We start from the raw sequence: 16603 nt of genomic DNA on the forward strand, positions 1-16603 counted from the left end.
GAAGCTGTGATGTCACACTGGCCAGCTGGGGGGGGGGCTGTTCCTGGGAGGGGGCAGTTGCTGCCCAGCAGAGGCACCAGCAACACAGCTGGGGTGTTGTGTATGTGAATTTCTGTTCCTTTTTGCCCTTCTGGAAGTAAGCTTCTGGGTAGCACAGAATGCTTCTTCAATCATAAACATTCACGGGAGTTTTCCATACCTGGGGGGGGGGGGGAGCACCTCAGCTGATTTCTTCTTAAGGCATCTTTTGAAATCAGTCACCCTTCCTTCAAAAAACCAAAAGCCCTTTCCAGCAAGTGGGTCATAGCTGTCAACCTTTCCCTTTTTTAAAGGGAAACGCCCTTATTCTGAATAGGATTCCTCGCAAGAAGAGGGAAAAGTTGACAGCTATGAAGTAGGGGGTGACGGGGGGAGCTTTTTCAAGCACCCCGTTTCCCTGCTCCCAGAAAAAGTCCCTCCCCACAAATAAAGAGCTCATATTTTGAGTTTTATATATATTTATTTAAAAAGAGTTGCCATTTATTGAAGTAATCACAAACGTTCCCTTTCAGAAGAGACCAGCTCAACAGGCTTAAAATTTCCATCCTTTCTTCAGAGAGGGAGGCGCAGCAAAGAATTTAGGATACAGCATTCTGCTTTTCCAGCAAGATCCAGGAGGTGGTTTGCAGCACAAAAAAGGCACCCCTGAATCACCCACCCAAAGGCTAGAATTTCCCCAAGTCCTTAAAAATACTTTTAGCTGTTTCCACTGAAACTCTTAGCAGCCGCCACCAGGGGGCATGCTAGAGCCCTTCCTTTGCAACTGCCTTGCTCCTTCCAGACCAAATAGCATCCTTTTTGGGGTGTCTTCATAAACTACAGATATTAAAAGCACAGGGATTTTGTTTGAAGCACCTCAAGGAGGGCAGGGCAGCCTGGCAACACCAGGGGCAGGTCTCTTTCTCTTCTCCAGCGCCCCCTGCCCAGCCTCTGGGGTTGCCTTGCCCCACAGCTGCCCTCCCTTGCAGGGGACGAGTTAGGGACCCCCTCCCGCAATATAATAATGATCCACAGTCCAGCAGGCCTCTCCCACCAACTGCGGCTTGCAGGTGGGCTGGCGACAGCATGGCTAAACCTTGGGGTAAGCAGACAGATTCCTAGCAGACTTTCACAGGATGAGAACACAGATCCATTATTGAGCCGAAGAACAGGGGGAGATGTTTCTATGAAGGGAGCCCAGAATTTTGCTCGGGGTGCTCAATCCTGCGCCCCAATTTCGCCAAATGCAGGTCGGTCCAACAGCCAGGCTCGGCCACTTGGCACACCTTTTCTGTGTGCATAGCCAAGAGTCTAAAGCTCAGTGAGCGTGACTCAGCCCAGTTTGTTGAGAATCAAGGCCTTCTGCGTTCGGAAAAGGCTATGAAGCAGAAGATGTCTGCCATATTCTTGGCCCCAAGTCGCTAGTCCTCAGTGTTCTTCTCCATGTCCCACAGCAGAAGATCAATAGGCGTCCCTTTTGCAGAGTCTGGGCTTGCTGTGGGGCTGAGGGCAACGTCTCCATATCGATCCACAGGGGTTCCAACACCTGCCCCATAAGTCTCCCAATTCACAGGGTGCAGAGGCTCCCCCAGGCCAGCTGGGCTTCTGCTGCCAGCCCCCTCTTTCACCAGGGCAGGTTGGCAAAGGCACATACAAACCCAGCCCCATCCACGTTAACCCCACCCCTCAAAAAAAACCCCACATAATCCGTGTCGTTTTGGTTTGCCGCCAGCGAAGCCCCTCGGATCATGCGTAGGGGCCAATCTCTTTGCTTGTCCTGAGCTTGTCATCCCCCGAGAGGCCTGGGGGGGCTCTGTCAGCAAGGCTGCCGCCCTCCGATTCCACCCAGCGGCCAGGGAGGCAGGGGTCCAGCCCATGGGAGGGCATCAGGTCTCCCAAGAAGCCCATCAGCCCGAAGAGCAGAGACAGAAGAGACAGTACCAGGCCCAGGAGGTAGATCTTCACCACCCACTGCATGGTGATGGCGGGCACAGATCCGGGACTTGCTCCTGAGAAGAAAACAGACCCCTGAGTGGCTGCAACTCACACCTCTGATTTTGGCCACAGAGGCCCCACGCTCCTCCTATTACCTATTCCCTGCACTTAAATCTCAAGTTTTCCTCCAAACTCAAGGTCCTTACATGGTTCTCCTCCCTGAAGCCCTACAACAACCCTGTGAGGTAGGGTCAGGCTGAGAGAGGGCAGTGGATGACACCCCCCCCCCAAGGTCACCAAAAGAGCTTCTCATACCCTTGGCTTCCATTGGTGAAAGCCACCTGCGTGTTTTTCCTCCTAAGAGATCTTTATATCTTGTCCAAACATTATACAGTGGTGCCTCGCAAGACGAAATTAATTCGTTCCGCGAGTCTCTTCGTTTTGCAGTTTTTTCGTCTTGCGAAGCACCCCTATTAGCGGATTAGCGCTATTAGCGGCTTAGAAAAAGGGGGGAAGGGGAAAAAAACTCGCAAGAACTCGCAAGACGTTTTCGTCTTGCAAAGCAAGCCCATAGGGGAATTCGTCTTGTGAAGCACCTCAAAAGACGGAAAACTCTTTCGTCTAGCGAGTTTTTCGTCTTGCGAGGCATTCGTCTTGCAGGGCACCATTGTATAGAGATTTTCTAATTATATGATTTTTAAAACCTTTGTGAACCTTTGTCATACCACAAGTATGCATGCCAACCAAATACGTTGTCAAATCCCTCCAAATCCAGCACATCAACACTGTCTAATTGAATCCATTCTTTTATCCAGCAGAAAGCTCCAGCTTCGAAATATATCTTCAGGTCTGGCAGGGAGAATCTCCCTAATTCTTTAGTGTCCGTTAGTAACTTATATTTAATTCTGGGGTTTTTTCCCTGCCAGATAAATTTAGACAACGCTTTCTGCCATTCTTTTAAACACTTAACATTATCAATGATTGGTATGGCTTGAAATAGAAACATCATCTTTGGCAATGGGGATGGCATTTGAAGCCTGCTGTCTCCCACGTACCTGATATTATAATAATAATAATAATAATAATAATAATAATAATAATAATAATAATTTATACCCCACCCTCGCGAGCCAGAGTGAGGCTCTGGGCTGCTAACATCAGTAAAATTACAGTAAAAACATAATGGGGCGTGGGGGGGGGGACTCAATTTAAAATACAGATTAAAATGCAATTTAAAATGCAGCCTCATTTTAAAAGTAGCCCATAGATCAAAACCATAAGGGGAGGGAAAAATAAGGGTCAGACTGAGTCCAAACCAAAGGAACAGCTCTGTCTTGCAGGCCCTGCGGAAAGATGTCAAGTCTTGCAGGGCCCTGGTCTCTTGGGACAGAGCGTTCCACCAAGTTGGGGCCAGTAGTAAAAAGGCCCTGGCCCTAGTTGAGACCAATCTAACCACCTTGCGACTTGGGACCTCCAAAATGTTGTCATTTGTGGACCTTAAGGTCCTCCACGGGGCATACCAGGAGAGGCAGTCAATAATAATAATAATAATAATAATAATAATAATAATAATAATATGCAGCCTGTCTGGGTTTCTCCAGCCACTCTATGAGGCTTCCAGCACAATATAAAAATATAAAATGCCATAAATCATCCAACATTAAAAAAAAAAAAACTTCCCTATAAAGAGCTGCCTTCAGATGTCTTCTAAAAGTCAGATAGCTGTTTATCTGTTTGACATCTGATGCAAATAATAAGGAAATTTTATACAGTGGTGCCCCGCAAGACGAACGCCTCGCAAGACGGAAAACCCGCTAGACGAAAGGGTTTTCCGTTTTGGAGGCGCTTCGCAAAACGAATTTCCCTATGGGCTTGCTTCGCAAGACGAAATGTCTTGCGAGTTCCTGCAGGTTTTTTTCCCTTCCCCCCTTTTCCTAAGCCGCTAAGCCGCTTATCAGCTGATCCACTAAAAGCCACTAATCTGCTAAGCTGTCAATGGGCTTGCTTCTCAAGACGAAAAAAGAGCCTCACGAAATGGATTAATTTCGTCTTGCAAGGTAACACTGTATTTCAAAGTTAAACTATATAACGCACTGGCTCTCAGAGGGAGCTTTAGATTCAACCGCAACACACCACTGGCAGGCCTCTCAGATTCATCGTTCAGCCTTCTCAAACTCAGATGCGTTTATTTTATTTGTTTCCCAGAATTTATAAACCGCTTCATTGTAAAAACTGAGGAAGCCTCGGTGAGGTTTGCAGAAAGATAAAAGGAGGAAAACAAAAGGGAAAGATTACAATGTGTTAAAACGTGCAAAAAAAATCAAAACTCTACTATAATCCGGCGAAGGCGCCTGCTTGATATCCCAAGGCAGGGAGTTCCAAAGGGTACATGCACAGTGACTGGGTCCTCTCCAATGTAGAAGGGGTGGGGGTTATGTGACTCCTGGGGAAGCGCCATGCTCAAGCAGTTTTGGGGGCATGGGTGCGGGGCAAGACCATCTCGCAAGTAAATTCGGAGCTCAGGTCTTAGATGCTGACAATGCCTACTTAGCCCAGAAATGGAAGCAAGAAGAAATTCCGACAAAAGAAGAGTGGCAGACAAAATTAATGGACCATGCAGAATAAAATGACAGGAAGAATTCAAACCCTGCGGGACCAGAGATTTACAGAAGATTGGGAGAAATATATGGACTATTTGAAGAGCAACTGTAATCAACAAATTACCCTTGTAGGGCTACAAGACATTTTGTAAGGAGAAATGTATGAAGCATTGCAAAGTAGAGAAAGAATAGAGATATTAGTTATGAGTTAAATGTAATTGTGGAAGCAAGAAAAGTATATTTAGTGAATAGATTGGAAATTTTTCAAATGTGACTGATGGAAGTCAAAAAAGCTGGTATAAGATATGAAAGTATGTTTAATTACTGTTGAAAATGATATGTCAAAAAACTAATAAATATAGATAGATAGATGCTGACAATGCCTCACTCCTGTCAGCAATGCTAGGAGTTGAAAGGGACCTCCAAGGGTCATCCAAACCAACCCCCTGCAATGCAGGAATCTCAGAGAGAGAATCTGCTCTGAAACTACGTGGGCTCTCTTTCCCCACTCCTCCACGTGCCTCAGTTTCCCCAAGAGCAGGCTCCGGCTGGCCTACGCAGCTGCCTACCAGCCTCCGCCTCTGGTGAAAGGAAGGGGAGCCCCGCTCTGCACACAGGAGGACCCCCAAAGAGAGCCAGAGGGCAGCATTCGAGGTCCATTTCCTAGAAGCAGGGCTGGGACTGTCACTTAGCCATCAGGGCAAATGCAAGGAACTGGGGCCAAACTGCCTCTCAGGCTCAACTTCCTCGCAGGGTTGGGGTGGGGACTATGACCAGGGTTCAAATCCCGCCCTGCCCAGTACGGCCATGAAGCTCACCTCGAAGGCCAGTGCCTTACTGTCTCACCTATCCTTACTTCGCAGGGTTCTTGGGGATTAAGGGAGACGGAGGGGAACCATGTAAGCCATACCTTGAGCTCCTCGGAGGAAAGGGCGGGATAGAAGACCAATAAATAAAATGACTTTGAAGGGCCCGAAGGAACGGGAGGCGCTCTGCACGCGCTCCGGAACGCATGACTCCTGTTGCAAGCGCTTCAACTAGCAAGTCTCCCAGATATAGCTAGGAGAAGATTTCAGCCCATACACAGCCCAAAATGTTGAAGTAGGCAAGAAGGAACTGGAAGGCGAACGTCCCTGCCTGGACCGAAAAACGACCCATGTTACTAAACCAGGCTACCCCGGAGCACGTGCAGAGTCCCTCTGGGCTGACGCTTCGCCCCGGATCCAGTCGGACCGCGGGTGGTTAGCCGTGCGTGTGTCGTGGGGGGGGGGCGGGGGCGGGGGACGACGGTCTTCTCCGACCCGAGCTCCGTCTGGGAGGGCGCGGACGACCCTGCAGGGTTTCCCAGGTGCCCGGGGCGCCATTCCCAGCCCGTCCCGTTGGCGATGGGCCCGGGACCCTTAGACGGGCAGAGGCTCCCCTACTCCCGACCCATGGCGTCCCTTCTTCCCAGTGGGGGGGAGAGGCGAGGGGCCGTCGAGGCTTAGTGCAGCCCCGACCCCTCTTCCCCGGACGACCCCAACCGATGGACGGGACGGAGGGTGGGGGAATAACTTACCGGATCTCCTTCTCTTCCTCTCCCGGTAGCGGCGACGCGCAGCCCGTCCGCCGGCCACGCGTCCTCCTCTTATGGCTCCTCCGACGGGGCGGCGCTGACCCCGACCCGCCCGGAAGGAAAGCTTTGTTGGACGGGGCGGCCGTGGGAACTGGCGTCGCGGGGCAGATCCAGGGTCTCGGAGCGCATCGCCCGGCCCCTCCCCTCCTGAAAGCTCGGGGGCGGGGAGGGAGCGTGGGGAGGGGCTCCCTGATGCCTTTGCACGCCTCCCCCCCCCGACGGCTGTACACGCCTTGCACGTGCCACACGCCCGGGCTGTGCAGAAGCCACCCTCTCTCTCCCCCCCCCCAGCCCCTGCAGTGACCTCTCACCCACTGGGCTGTTGGCCAGAGAAGGGGGGGGCTAGCCCCGTCTGACACGCCGCCTCCTCCCCCCCCCCTCCGCGCGCGCGTCCCGCCACCTCCGAAGATGCCTCGTGCCTCGACTTCTGCACCGCTTGCTCTGCTTTTTGGCTCTCCCTCCGAAGGGAGGCGCGCTACCCCCCAGTTGGACCCCGCGCTCAAGCACCCAGAGTGAACCTGCGGAACTCCCTGCCAGAGGAGGCAGGGACCGCCACCTGGATGGCTTTAAAAGAAGATTGGGGAAATTCCTGGAGGAGGAAAGAGGTTTGGGTGGCGCCTGGGCAGGGTGGCTCTGCCCAATTATTATTATTATTATTATTATTATTATTATTATTATTACCCCACCCATCTGGCTGGGCTTCCCCAGCCACTCTGGGTAGCTTCCAACAAAATATTAAAATACTGTAATGCATCAAACATTAAAAGCTTCCCTAAACAGGGCTGCCTTCAGGTCTCTTCTAAAAGTCTGGTAGTTGTTTTTCTCTTTGACATCTGGTGGGAGGGTGTTCCACAGGGTGGGCGCCACCACCGAGAAGGCCCTCTGCCTGGTTCTCTGTAGCTTGGCTTCTCGCAGGGAGGGAACTGCCAGAAGGTCCTCGGCACTGGACCTCAGCGTCCGGGCAGAACAATGGGGGTGGAGACGCTCCTTCAGGTATGCAGGGCCGAGGCCATTTAGGAACCCCTCGCAAGCAGGACCTGAACTCCCCTCTTGTGCTTTCCCCACCCCCACCCCCCAGATTCCTCTTCTTTCAACCAACAAACAGGAAAGACTCAGTCCTCCCGCCCCTTGGCCTTGTGCCCCCCCTTGCAAGATGCCCCCTGGTTGCATCACCAGGGAGGGACCCTTCCCTCCCTCCTCCTTCCTGGGCGTCCAGTTGCCCTTTCACCTACTTAAACCCCTGGGCTTCCACTCATCCTTGTGAAGAGTGAGCATGCGCCCCCAGACACACACTGCGGAAGGGCAGGGATGATTTAAATCCCCAGCCAAATTCGTGTAGGGGCCAGGTTCCCCATGGGCAACACTTGCACTGGTACCAGTCTCCTTCATTCCTCATAGAATCAGAGAATGGTAGGGTTGCAAGGGAACCCTGTTGCAGGAATTTGTGTATAGGTTGGGGGTGTTCCCCTCCAGCAGATATCATGCACATGCAGCCCACTACCAGAATCAGCACCATCACTTTTGTGACTTTTGTTATTTGTCCCCAAAACACTTCATCACAGTTTCTTCCTATCTATTCAAAGGGCCTCTCCTGCACGATACCAAATATAAGAATTCACTGATAAATGTCTCTGTGTACTGGCTCACTGGGAAAACTTCAGAAGTTCATATAGAGATGTGAGCTCAGCTACTCAGCAGCCCCTCTGCCTGAGTGATAATCCCTGGCATCCTGATACCTGAGTGCCAGACAGGTAGCCATTCCAGAAATAACAAACCCTGATGAAGACAAATGGTGTGATTCACTTGGCTGGGACTGGGAAACAGGGAAATGTAAAGATCTCTTTTGCTTCACTTGATGGGTGTTTGGTGGAGGGCAAGGGGAACCATGGGGCAGGGTCCAGGGTGCTCAGATTCCTGCCACCAGACCTCCCCTTTCATGGTGTATTAGTGAGTTTGGGTTCCATCCCAGGGCTTCCATCTTGTTCCACCTTGTGGCAGGTGGGAGTCCTGTTGCGACAGTCTTCAATCAAGACCAAGCCTACTGGCTGCTGTTTTGCTCTGGTATTCCTGGCTGGTGTCCTTGTTTTTTGTCCAAGGGAATCATAGAATCATAGAGTTGGAAGAGACCACAAGGGCCATCGAGTCCAACCTCCTGCCAAGCAGGAAACACCATCAGAGCACTCCTGATATATGGTTGTCAAGCCTCTGCTTAAAGACCTCCAAAGAAGGAGACTCCACCACACTCCTTGGCAGCAAATTCCACTGTCAAACAGCTCTTACTGTCAGGAAGTTCTTCCTAATGTTTAGGTGGAATCTTCTTTCTTGTAGTTTGGAACCATTGCTCCGTGTCCGCTTCTCTGGAGAAGCAGAAAACAACCTTTCTCCCTCCTCTATGTGACATCCTTTTATATATTTGAACATGGCTATCATATCACCTCTCAAGGATGCCCTTGAGTCCATCATCCAAGTCGTTGATAAAGCCCTCAGATTTCTCCGTTAACACCCCCAAGGGTCTTCAGCCTCCTGCAATGCAGGAATTGCAGCTAAGAAACCCTAACAGATGGCCATCCAAGCTCTACCTAAATGTCTCCAAGGAAGGAGATGCCAGCACCTTCTAAGGAGGAGTTTCCTTCACTGGAGGTTTTTTTATTTAAATTATTGTTATTATTATTTCATTTCTGCATTATAGGAATTCTAAGGTCATATATCTATTAAATAAATCTTCATAAATATACAAGGCAAACATGTACATAAGTATATAAACCACGTCTCTGAAATAGTACAGGAGAACAATCCTGAAGCCATTTTTGACTCTCCCAAATTGACCTCAAATATTTCTCTGCAAGGAGAAAAGCTTTCCAATTGTCTTTGGACTGTAGGGGCTGCTTACACCTCCCTGTAAATACAGTCTGGCAAGTATCTGTTAAGCTGAGCACACTCTCTCAATGTGTGTAAGAGATTCAAGAACTAAGTATTTACCATCTCCAAGGAATGGCCAGGCTACCCAGAAAAGGCAATCAGATAATAATAAGGCAAGTATCCTGGCAGACAGGAGAGAAGCAACACACTCAAATTTCTGCTGGAGACCACCTCATTCTGTGATGCATGTATGATGTTTGGGGGGTGGTGGTCAGTTTTGAAAGTCTATATAAGGGCTTGCACACCAATGTTCTGGGTTCCTCCTTTCACTGCCTGTATGGGGTGAGCGGGGGACCCTGTTGCAACACTTTAATAAAGATCAGGTTTACTAGCTGCTTTGTTTCTCAATATTTTATGGTTGGCCTCTTATTTTCTCCTACCAATAGAGCACCTATATAAGGACTCTATACAGGCTCTTAGGTACCCCATAAGGGGATAAAGGAGCAGTTTTCTCTTATAACATCTACAGTGGTACCTTGGGTTAAATATGCTTCAGGTTACATACAGACTCCGCTAACCCAGAAATATTACCTCGGGTTAAAAACTTTACTTCAGGATGAGAACAGAAATTGTGCGGTGGCAGCAGGAGGCCACATTAGCTAAAGTGGTGCTTCAGGTTAAGAACAGTTTCAGGTTAAGAACAGACCTCCGGAATGAATTAAGTACTTAACCCGAGGTACCACTGTATACCACTTTATATATATATATATATTTTTACCACTTTATATTTTTAAGACAAAACCATCGAGAGTAAAGCAGTCATGAAGAAAGTCAAATGCAAAGTATGCATTTAAATCAGGCACAGGCAAACTTGGCCCTCCAGCTGTTTTGGGACTACAGTTCCCATTGTTATGGCAAAATCTGGGTGCGAGGCTGCTCTGCCACCCAGCTCATCGGACTAAGTCCGTGGGTCCCTGCGGAGGAAAATGAGCTCAGCCGTAGACAGGAGCAAACTGCAGAAGATCCAAGTTTATCGCGCAACAGGTTCAAGGTGAGATTCAACAGCGAGAAAGGGGTGACATGAACTTTTGAAACTCCCTCCATGTCCCAGAATACAGTGCAAAATACATCCCAGTTACATCATGAATACATTAAGAAGAGGTTGGGTTACACAGGATTAACATATGGAAGAGGGAGGGGGGATATGCAGAGCTGGAGATATGCGCAGATAAGCACATCCTGAGTACCGGTGATGAGAAGACAATGGTCCATGTACTGGCATTGCCCGGAGGAAAGATTTGGCAGAGTGATTTGACAGGATTAGGGTCTTGACACCTTGCTTGAGGGATTATGGAGGACAGGGGAGGTGTCATGGAGTCCTAGAGAAATTGAGCAAATTGGCATGTTGAGTTTCTGTGAATTTTATAGATTTTTAGTCCCTTTTTGACATTGATAATTGGGAATAAATGGATATATTGTAGCGAAGAAGAAGGTAAAGAAGACATGCCCCCCCTTCCGTATCACCATCATCCCTGACCACTGGTCCTGTTAGCTAGGGATCATGGTAGCTGTAGTCCCAAAACATCTGGAGGGCTGAGTCTGCCTGTGCCTGATTGAAAGTAACATAGTTAACAGGAAACTAAAATGTTGTCTTAAAAGATTTGAACATAAAACATTACAAAGGAGGCCAACTACGGAACGCAGCTAATATAACAATGAAAAACCTTCTCTTCAACATTTCAAAACAAAGCATTGCTAAAGGTAGTCAAATATAAAATGCGCATTTGAAACTGCATAATTAGCAAGAGACTAAATAGTGTTTTAAGTATAAAACATATCTGCTGCTTTTGCTGCCAGTCCTGCCAATGGTGGTTGACCTTGAGGGCCGGTCGCTTCCCCTCAGCCTAACCTCCCTCACAGGGTTGTTGTTTGGATTAAATGAGGAGCGACAGTGGGGAAGCAAATACAGTACCTTAAGCTCCCCAGAGAAAAGGGTGGCATAGGTACACAAAAGATAAATAATAATCAATAATACTGGCCACAATGGCTAGGCCGTCCCTCCACCATCTGGATAATCTCACCTCTGAATCATGCCAATCACCTGGAATCACAGGTGGGGAGAGCGTTGGTGGGGGTGGGGTCATACTCGGGTCTTGCTGGTGGGCATCTGGCTGACCACTGTGACTAGATGACTAGGTGTCATCTGCAAATTTGATCAGGATGCCCTTGGATGATGGACTCAAGGGCATCCTGATCAAATTTGCAGATGACACCAAACTGGGAGGGGTGGCTAACACCCCAGAGGACAGGATCACACTTCAAAACGACCTTGACAGATTAGAGAACTGGGCCAAAACAAACAAGATGAATTTTAACAGGGAGAAATGTAAAGTATTGCACTTGGGCAAAAAAAATGAGAGGCTCAAATACAAGATGGGGGACACCTGGCTTGAGAGCAGTACATGTGAAAAGGATCTAGGAGTCTTGGTTGACCACAAACTTGACATGAGCCAACAGTGTGACGCGGCAGCTAAAAAAGCCAATGCAATTCTGGGCTGCATCAATAGGAGTATAGCATCTAGATCAAGGGAAGTAATAGTGCCACTGTATTCTGCTCTGGTCAGACCTCACCTGGAGTACTGTGTCCAGTTCTGGGCACCACAGTTCAAGAAGGACACTGACAAACTGGAACGTGTCCAGAGGAGGGCAACCAAAATGGTCAAAGGCCTGGAAACAATGCCTTATGAGGAACGGCTAAGGGAGCTGGGCATGTTTAGCCTGGAGAAGAGGAGGTTAAGGATAGCCATGTTCAAATATATAAAAGGATGTCACATAGAGGAGGGAGAAAGGTTGTTTTCTGCTGCTCCAGAGAAGCGGACACGGAGCAATGGTTCCAAACTACAAGAAAAAAGATTCCACCTAAACATTAGGAAGAACTTCCTGACAGTAAGAGCTGTTCGACAGTGGAATTTGCTGCCAAGGAGTGTGGTGGAGTCTCCTTCTTTGGAGGTCTTTAAGCAGAGGCTTGACAACCATATGTCAGGAGTGCTCTGATGGTGTTTCCTGCTTGGCAGGGGGTTGGACTCGATGGCCCTTGTGGTCTCTTCCAATTCTATGATTCTATGATTCTATGATTCTATGATTCTATGATTCTATGATTCTATGATTCTATGATTCTATGATTCTATGATTCTATGATTCTAGATTGGTCCCCTTGGGCCGAATCCGGCAGGCTCTTCTTATGCCCTTAAAAAGGTAAAGGTAAAGGACACCTGAAAGTTAAGTCCAGTTTCGAACGACTCTGGGGTTGCGGCGCTCATCGTGCTTTACAGGCCGAGGGACCCGGCGTTTGTCCACAGACAGTTTTTCCGGTCATGTGGCCAGCATGACTAAGCCGCTTCTGGCGAAACCAGAGCAGCGCACGGAAACACCATTTACCTTCCTGCTGGAGCCGTACCTATTTATCTACTTGCACTTTGACGTGCTTTCAAACTGCTAGCTTGGCAGGAGCAGGGGCCGAGCAAGGGGAGCTCACCCCATCGTGGGGAATCGAACCGCCAGCCTTCCGATCGGCAAGCCCAAGCGTGGTTTAGACCACAGTGCCACGCACGTCCTCTTATGCCCTTAGGTCCTTGCATTTGATCACAATAGCTGAGTAATCTGTGGCTGGGAACGCCTTGCTTGCCGCAGCCAGGAATCGCACAAAATCTCGGTCTTGGTGCAAAGCGCTTAAGCTCCTGCGCATTTGTAAACATAGCCACTGGCAAGGCCTCCTGGTTCCTCAGATTTCCAACTGGCAAGACAACAACCCTCTGCATTCTCTGGGCTGACCTGAGCAAGGGCAGAGAAACAACCTGAGTGATGAGGCGGGACCCCAAAGGCAGCCAGAGCCCTGAGGCTTTCTGTCACCTCTCACCCAGAAAACAGGTTCAGGGCATCCAGCATTCCTTTGGGCTTGGGGCACACATAGCAAGTGGCTGCCAGCTTGCTTTGTGCCTGGGAAGAGTGGGGCAGAGGGGAGCCTGCAAAGAGCAAAATGGCCCTGGGCACATTTGGAAGAACTCGATTTTCTGGCAGCACTGACACTTTGGAACTCCCTCCCTATTGATATCTGGCAGGCATCTTTCCTGTGTTTTCACACCCAGACTTGCTGCTTTCCCCCGCTGGCAGAGTTCCCCTGGTGTCAAAATTCAGGAGGCAATTACTCCTGATTGTAACACAGTTAGGGCTGTCTCATGGAAGAGGGAGCAAGCTTTGTTTTCTCCTGTTCTGGAGGGGAGGACTCAAGAACCAGTGGCTTCAAGGTACAAGAAAGGAGATTCCAACTCAACATACGGAAGAACTTACTGGTGGTGAGAGCTGTTCAACAGTGGAATGGTCTCCCTTGGGAGATGGTGGACTCCCCTTCCTTGGAGGTTTCTAAGCAGAGGTTGGATGGCCATCTGTCATGAATTCTTGAGTTGAACATAACATACAATAAGCATAACATACAACAATACAAACAACCAAATAAAATACTTCCTTTATCCTGTATCCTGTATCTGGCCTCCTTATGTTCACATTTAATGATGGTGGATTTCTGTATTACGGGGTGGGGGGGTTATGTTATGTTGTAAATAAAATTTCTAATAAAATTTTTAAAAAGAATTATTGAGCTGAGATTTCTGCATTGCATGGGAGTTGGACTAGATGACCCTCGAGGGTTCCAACTACGATTCTATGACTCTCTCTCTCTCTCTCTGTGTGTGTGTGTGTGTGTGTGTGTGTGTGTGAGAGAGAGAGAGAGAGAGAGAGAGAGAGAGAGAGAGAGAGAGATTGTCTTAAAGGTCCAGTCGTGGCCGACTCTGGGGTTGCGGCGCTCATCTCGCTTTACTGGCTGAGGGAGCCAGCCTACAGCTTCCGGGTCATGTGGCCAGCATGACTAAGCTGCTTCTGGCGAACCAGAGCAGCGCACGGAAACACCGTTTACCTTCCCGCCAGAGAGGTACCTATTTATCTACTGGCACTTTGAGGTGCTTTCGAACTGCTAGGTTGGCACGAGCAGGGACTGAGCAACGGGAGCTCACTCCGTCGTGGGGATTCGAACCGCTGACCTTCTGATCAGCAAGTCCTAGGCTCTGTGGTTTAAACCACAGCGCCACCTGCATCCCTAGAGATTATCTTACAAGTCTCATAATATCAGGATTCAAGCAATGCCTGAGGTTGTGGGGTGTCAGGCAGTTTCTGCGCTGTGGAACCCAACCACATGGCTGATGCTGTGGCCAATGTTGTCCCTGGGCTCTGATCCACTCAGCAAGCAAATGTAGGCAAGGGCCAAGGGGCAAGTGAGTCCAGGGCTTGCACTTCCACACCAGACCAGCCTCTTCCCCTTGATTTCGAAATCATGGTGACAAGTCTGGAACAATCTTTTGCTGGCAGCACTGAATGTACCAGCCCAGGGAGAGACATTGTGAGCAGGTGGCCTCATTCTCACTGCGGAGGTGAACTTGGGTCTGGCTGGGGCAGGTGGCAGATTGACCCTGTGGGATGCTGTTCTGCAACACATGCAATGACTTGCACTCGGGGAGAAAGCAAAGCTAGAATCTGGAGTCAGTGATCGCCAGCAGCCTAGATGGCTTTGTAGTAATAATAATATAATTTTTTTGGAACGATGCCCATCTGACTGGGTTGCCCCAGCCAATCTGGGCGGCTTCCAACAGAATATAGAAAAACAACAGAACATCGTACACAGACTCAAAAGCTGTCAGAAGAAGAAGAAGAGTTTGGATTTGATATCCCGCTTTATCACTACCCAAAGGAGTCTCAAAGCAGCTAACATTCTCTTTTCCCTTCCTCCCCCACAAGAAACACTCTGTGAGGTGAGTGAGGCTGAGAGATTTCAGAGAAGTGTGACTGGCCCAAGGTCACCCAGCAGCTGCATGTGGAGGAGCGGGGAAGCGAACCCAGTTCCCCAGATTAGGAGACTACCGCTCTTAACCACTACACCACACTGGCTCTGGTGGGACACTGAGGTTCATCCAGTCCAACCCCCTGAATCTTTTGCCCAATGTTGGGCTCAAACTCACAAACCTGGGATTAAGAGTCCCGTGCTCTACAAACTGAGCTATAAAAGCTTCCTAGTATGAGGATGCCTTCAGATGTCTATGGAAGGCCATATAATTATTTATCTCTTTGACAAATGACAGGAAGGCATTCCACAGGGTGGGCACCACTACTGAGAAGGTCTTTAACCTGCAGTTAGCCAAATTCATGGAGAAGAAGTCCGTCTGTGGCTCCTAACCAGGATTGCTCTTCTCTGCCTCCACTATTTGAGGCGATAGATGTTTCTGAAGACCAGTTGTGGAAATCACCAAAGGGGAGGGCAGGGCTCTTGTGCTCAGATCCTGCTCTAGGGCTTCACATCTGGTTGGCCCCCTTGAGAACAGGAGGATGGACTCAATGGGTCACTGGCGTGATCCAGCAAGCTCTTCTCATGTTCTCACAGTGCAGGTTGTGGGGCTCCCACAGGGGAGTTCAGAGCGCAGTATGCCCTCCCGTGGCCTCGGTTCTGAGGATGTGCTCCTGAATCATCCGAGGTGGGGCTGGTAAGTCCTCGTCATGCTGCGCCCTCCTCCTCTCTCCTCTCCTCCTCTTCCAGGCCATGCTGATGCAAGAGGAAGCCCAGGACTGTTAGCAGGGATAGTCTGCAGAACAGAAAGAGACTCAGACAGGACAAAACGTCCTGGGGAAGATGCAAGAATGCAAGAGAGAGAGAGAGAGAGAGAGAGAGAGAGAGAGAGAGAGACGTTTGCAGCTGCGTGGGATGATTCAGGGGCACAAGAGGAAAACAAGCCCAGCTGGCAGGAGTCAGCCACACTGGGGCACACATTTTCCATTGCCACCCGGTTTTGGCACCTAGTGGCATTCCTGCCCCCCCAAAGACTTGGGAGCAGACAACACACACTATTGAGAACCACCATCCTGCTCTCACAGTGGCTAAACAGAAGTCCCAGTGGGAAACCAGCGAGCAGGATTCGAACTCAAGAGCTCTCCCTGCTCCCGTGGTTTCCAGCAACAGGGATTCACAAGCATGGTTGCCTCCAGTTGTTGAGGGCAGTGCAGACATACAGCTGCAGGTTATTGCATCGTACCATGAACAAAGCAAACAAACCATAAATAAAATGAGAGGTGGCAACACACCCATTTTAAAAAAGACACCCATATTTCTCACGCTGGCATGAATGCTGGATGTTGGGCATCTTAAGTCCAAAGCATGAGAAGTAAAATCACACCGGATGACAAGCAAGCATTCTGTATCCTCCTGGAAACATGCAGTTTATGTGTGTGTTTTGTTTTGTTTTGTTTTTTCCTGCAATAGCCAAAGTCCATAAATTCTTATGGCAAATGAGGGCAAATGTAGATTTTTTCAAGGATTTCCAATCCTGGGAAATCTTAGCTGCAGTTGTGGGGAAGCCTGAACAGGTGATTGAATTGCTTTATCTATTGTTGAATATACCCTATTTTTTGCACCATAACACTCACTTTTTTCCTCCTAGAAAGTAAGGGGAAATGTCTGTGCGTGTTATGGGGCGAATGC

The 16603-nt window shown here is 49.1% G+C and overlaps 1 protein-coding gene across 1 annotated transcript; it reads right to left on the bottom strand.

The window, feature by feature from the left end:
- Positions 1–479: 479 nt before the first annotated feature.
- On the bottom strand, positions 480–11171 carry LOC309351647 (uncharacterized protein; the record flags this gene model as incomplete). The annotated part of the gene is made up of 3 exons (XM_081879434.1): positions 480–2027; positions 6112–6400; positions 11109–11171. The coding sequence occupies 3 exons, from the start codon at positions 11169–11171 to the stop codon at positions 1765–1767; spliced, it is 615 nt and encodes a 204-aa protein (XP_081735560.1). The 3' UTR covers positions 480–1764.
- Positions 11172–16603: the final 5432 nt, after the last annotated feature.

This window comes from Podarcis erhardii (assembly GCF_964252035.2).
Source record: "Podarcis erhardii genome assembly, chromosome: 10".
NCBI classification, from domain to species: domain Eukaryota; kingdom Metazoa; phylum Chordata; class Lepidosauria; order Squamata; family Lacertidae; genus Podarcis; species Podarcis erhardii.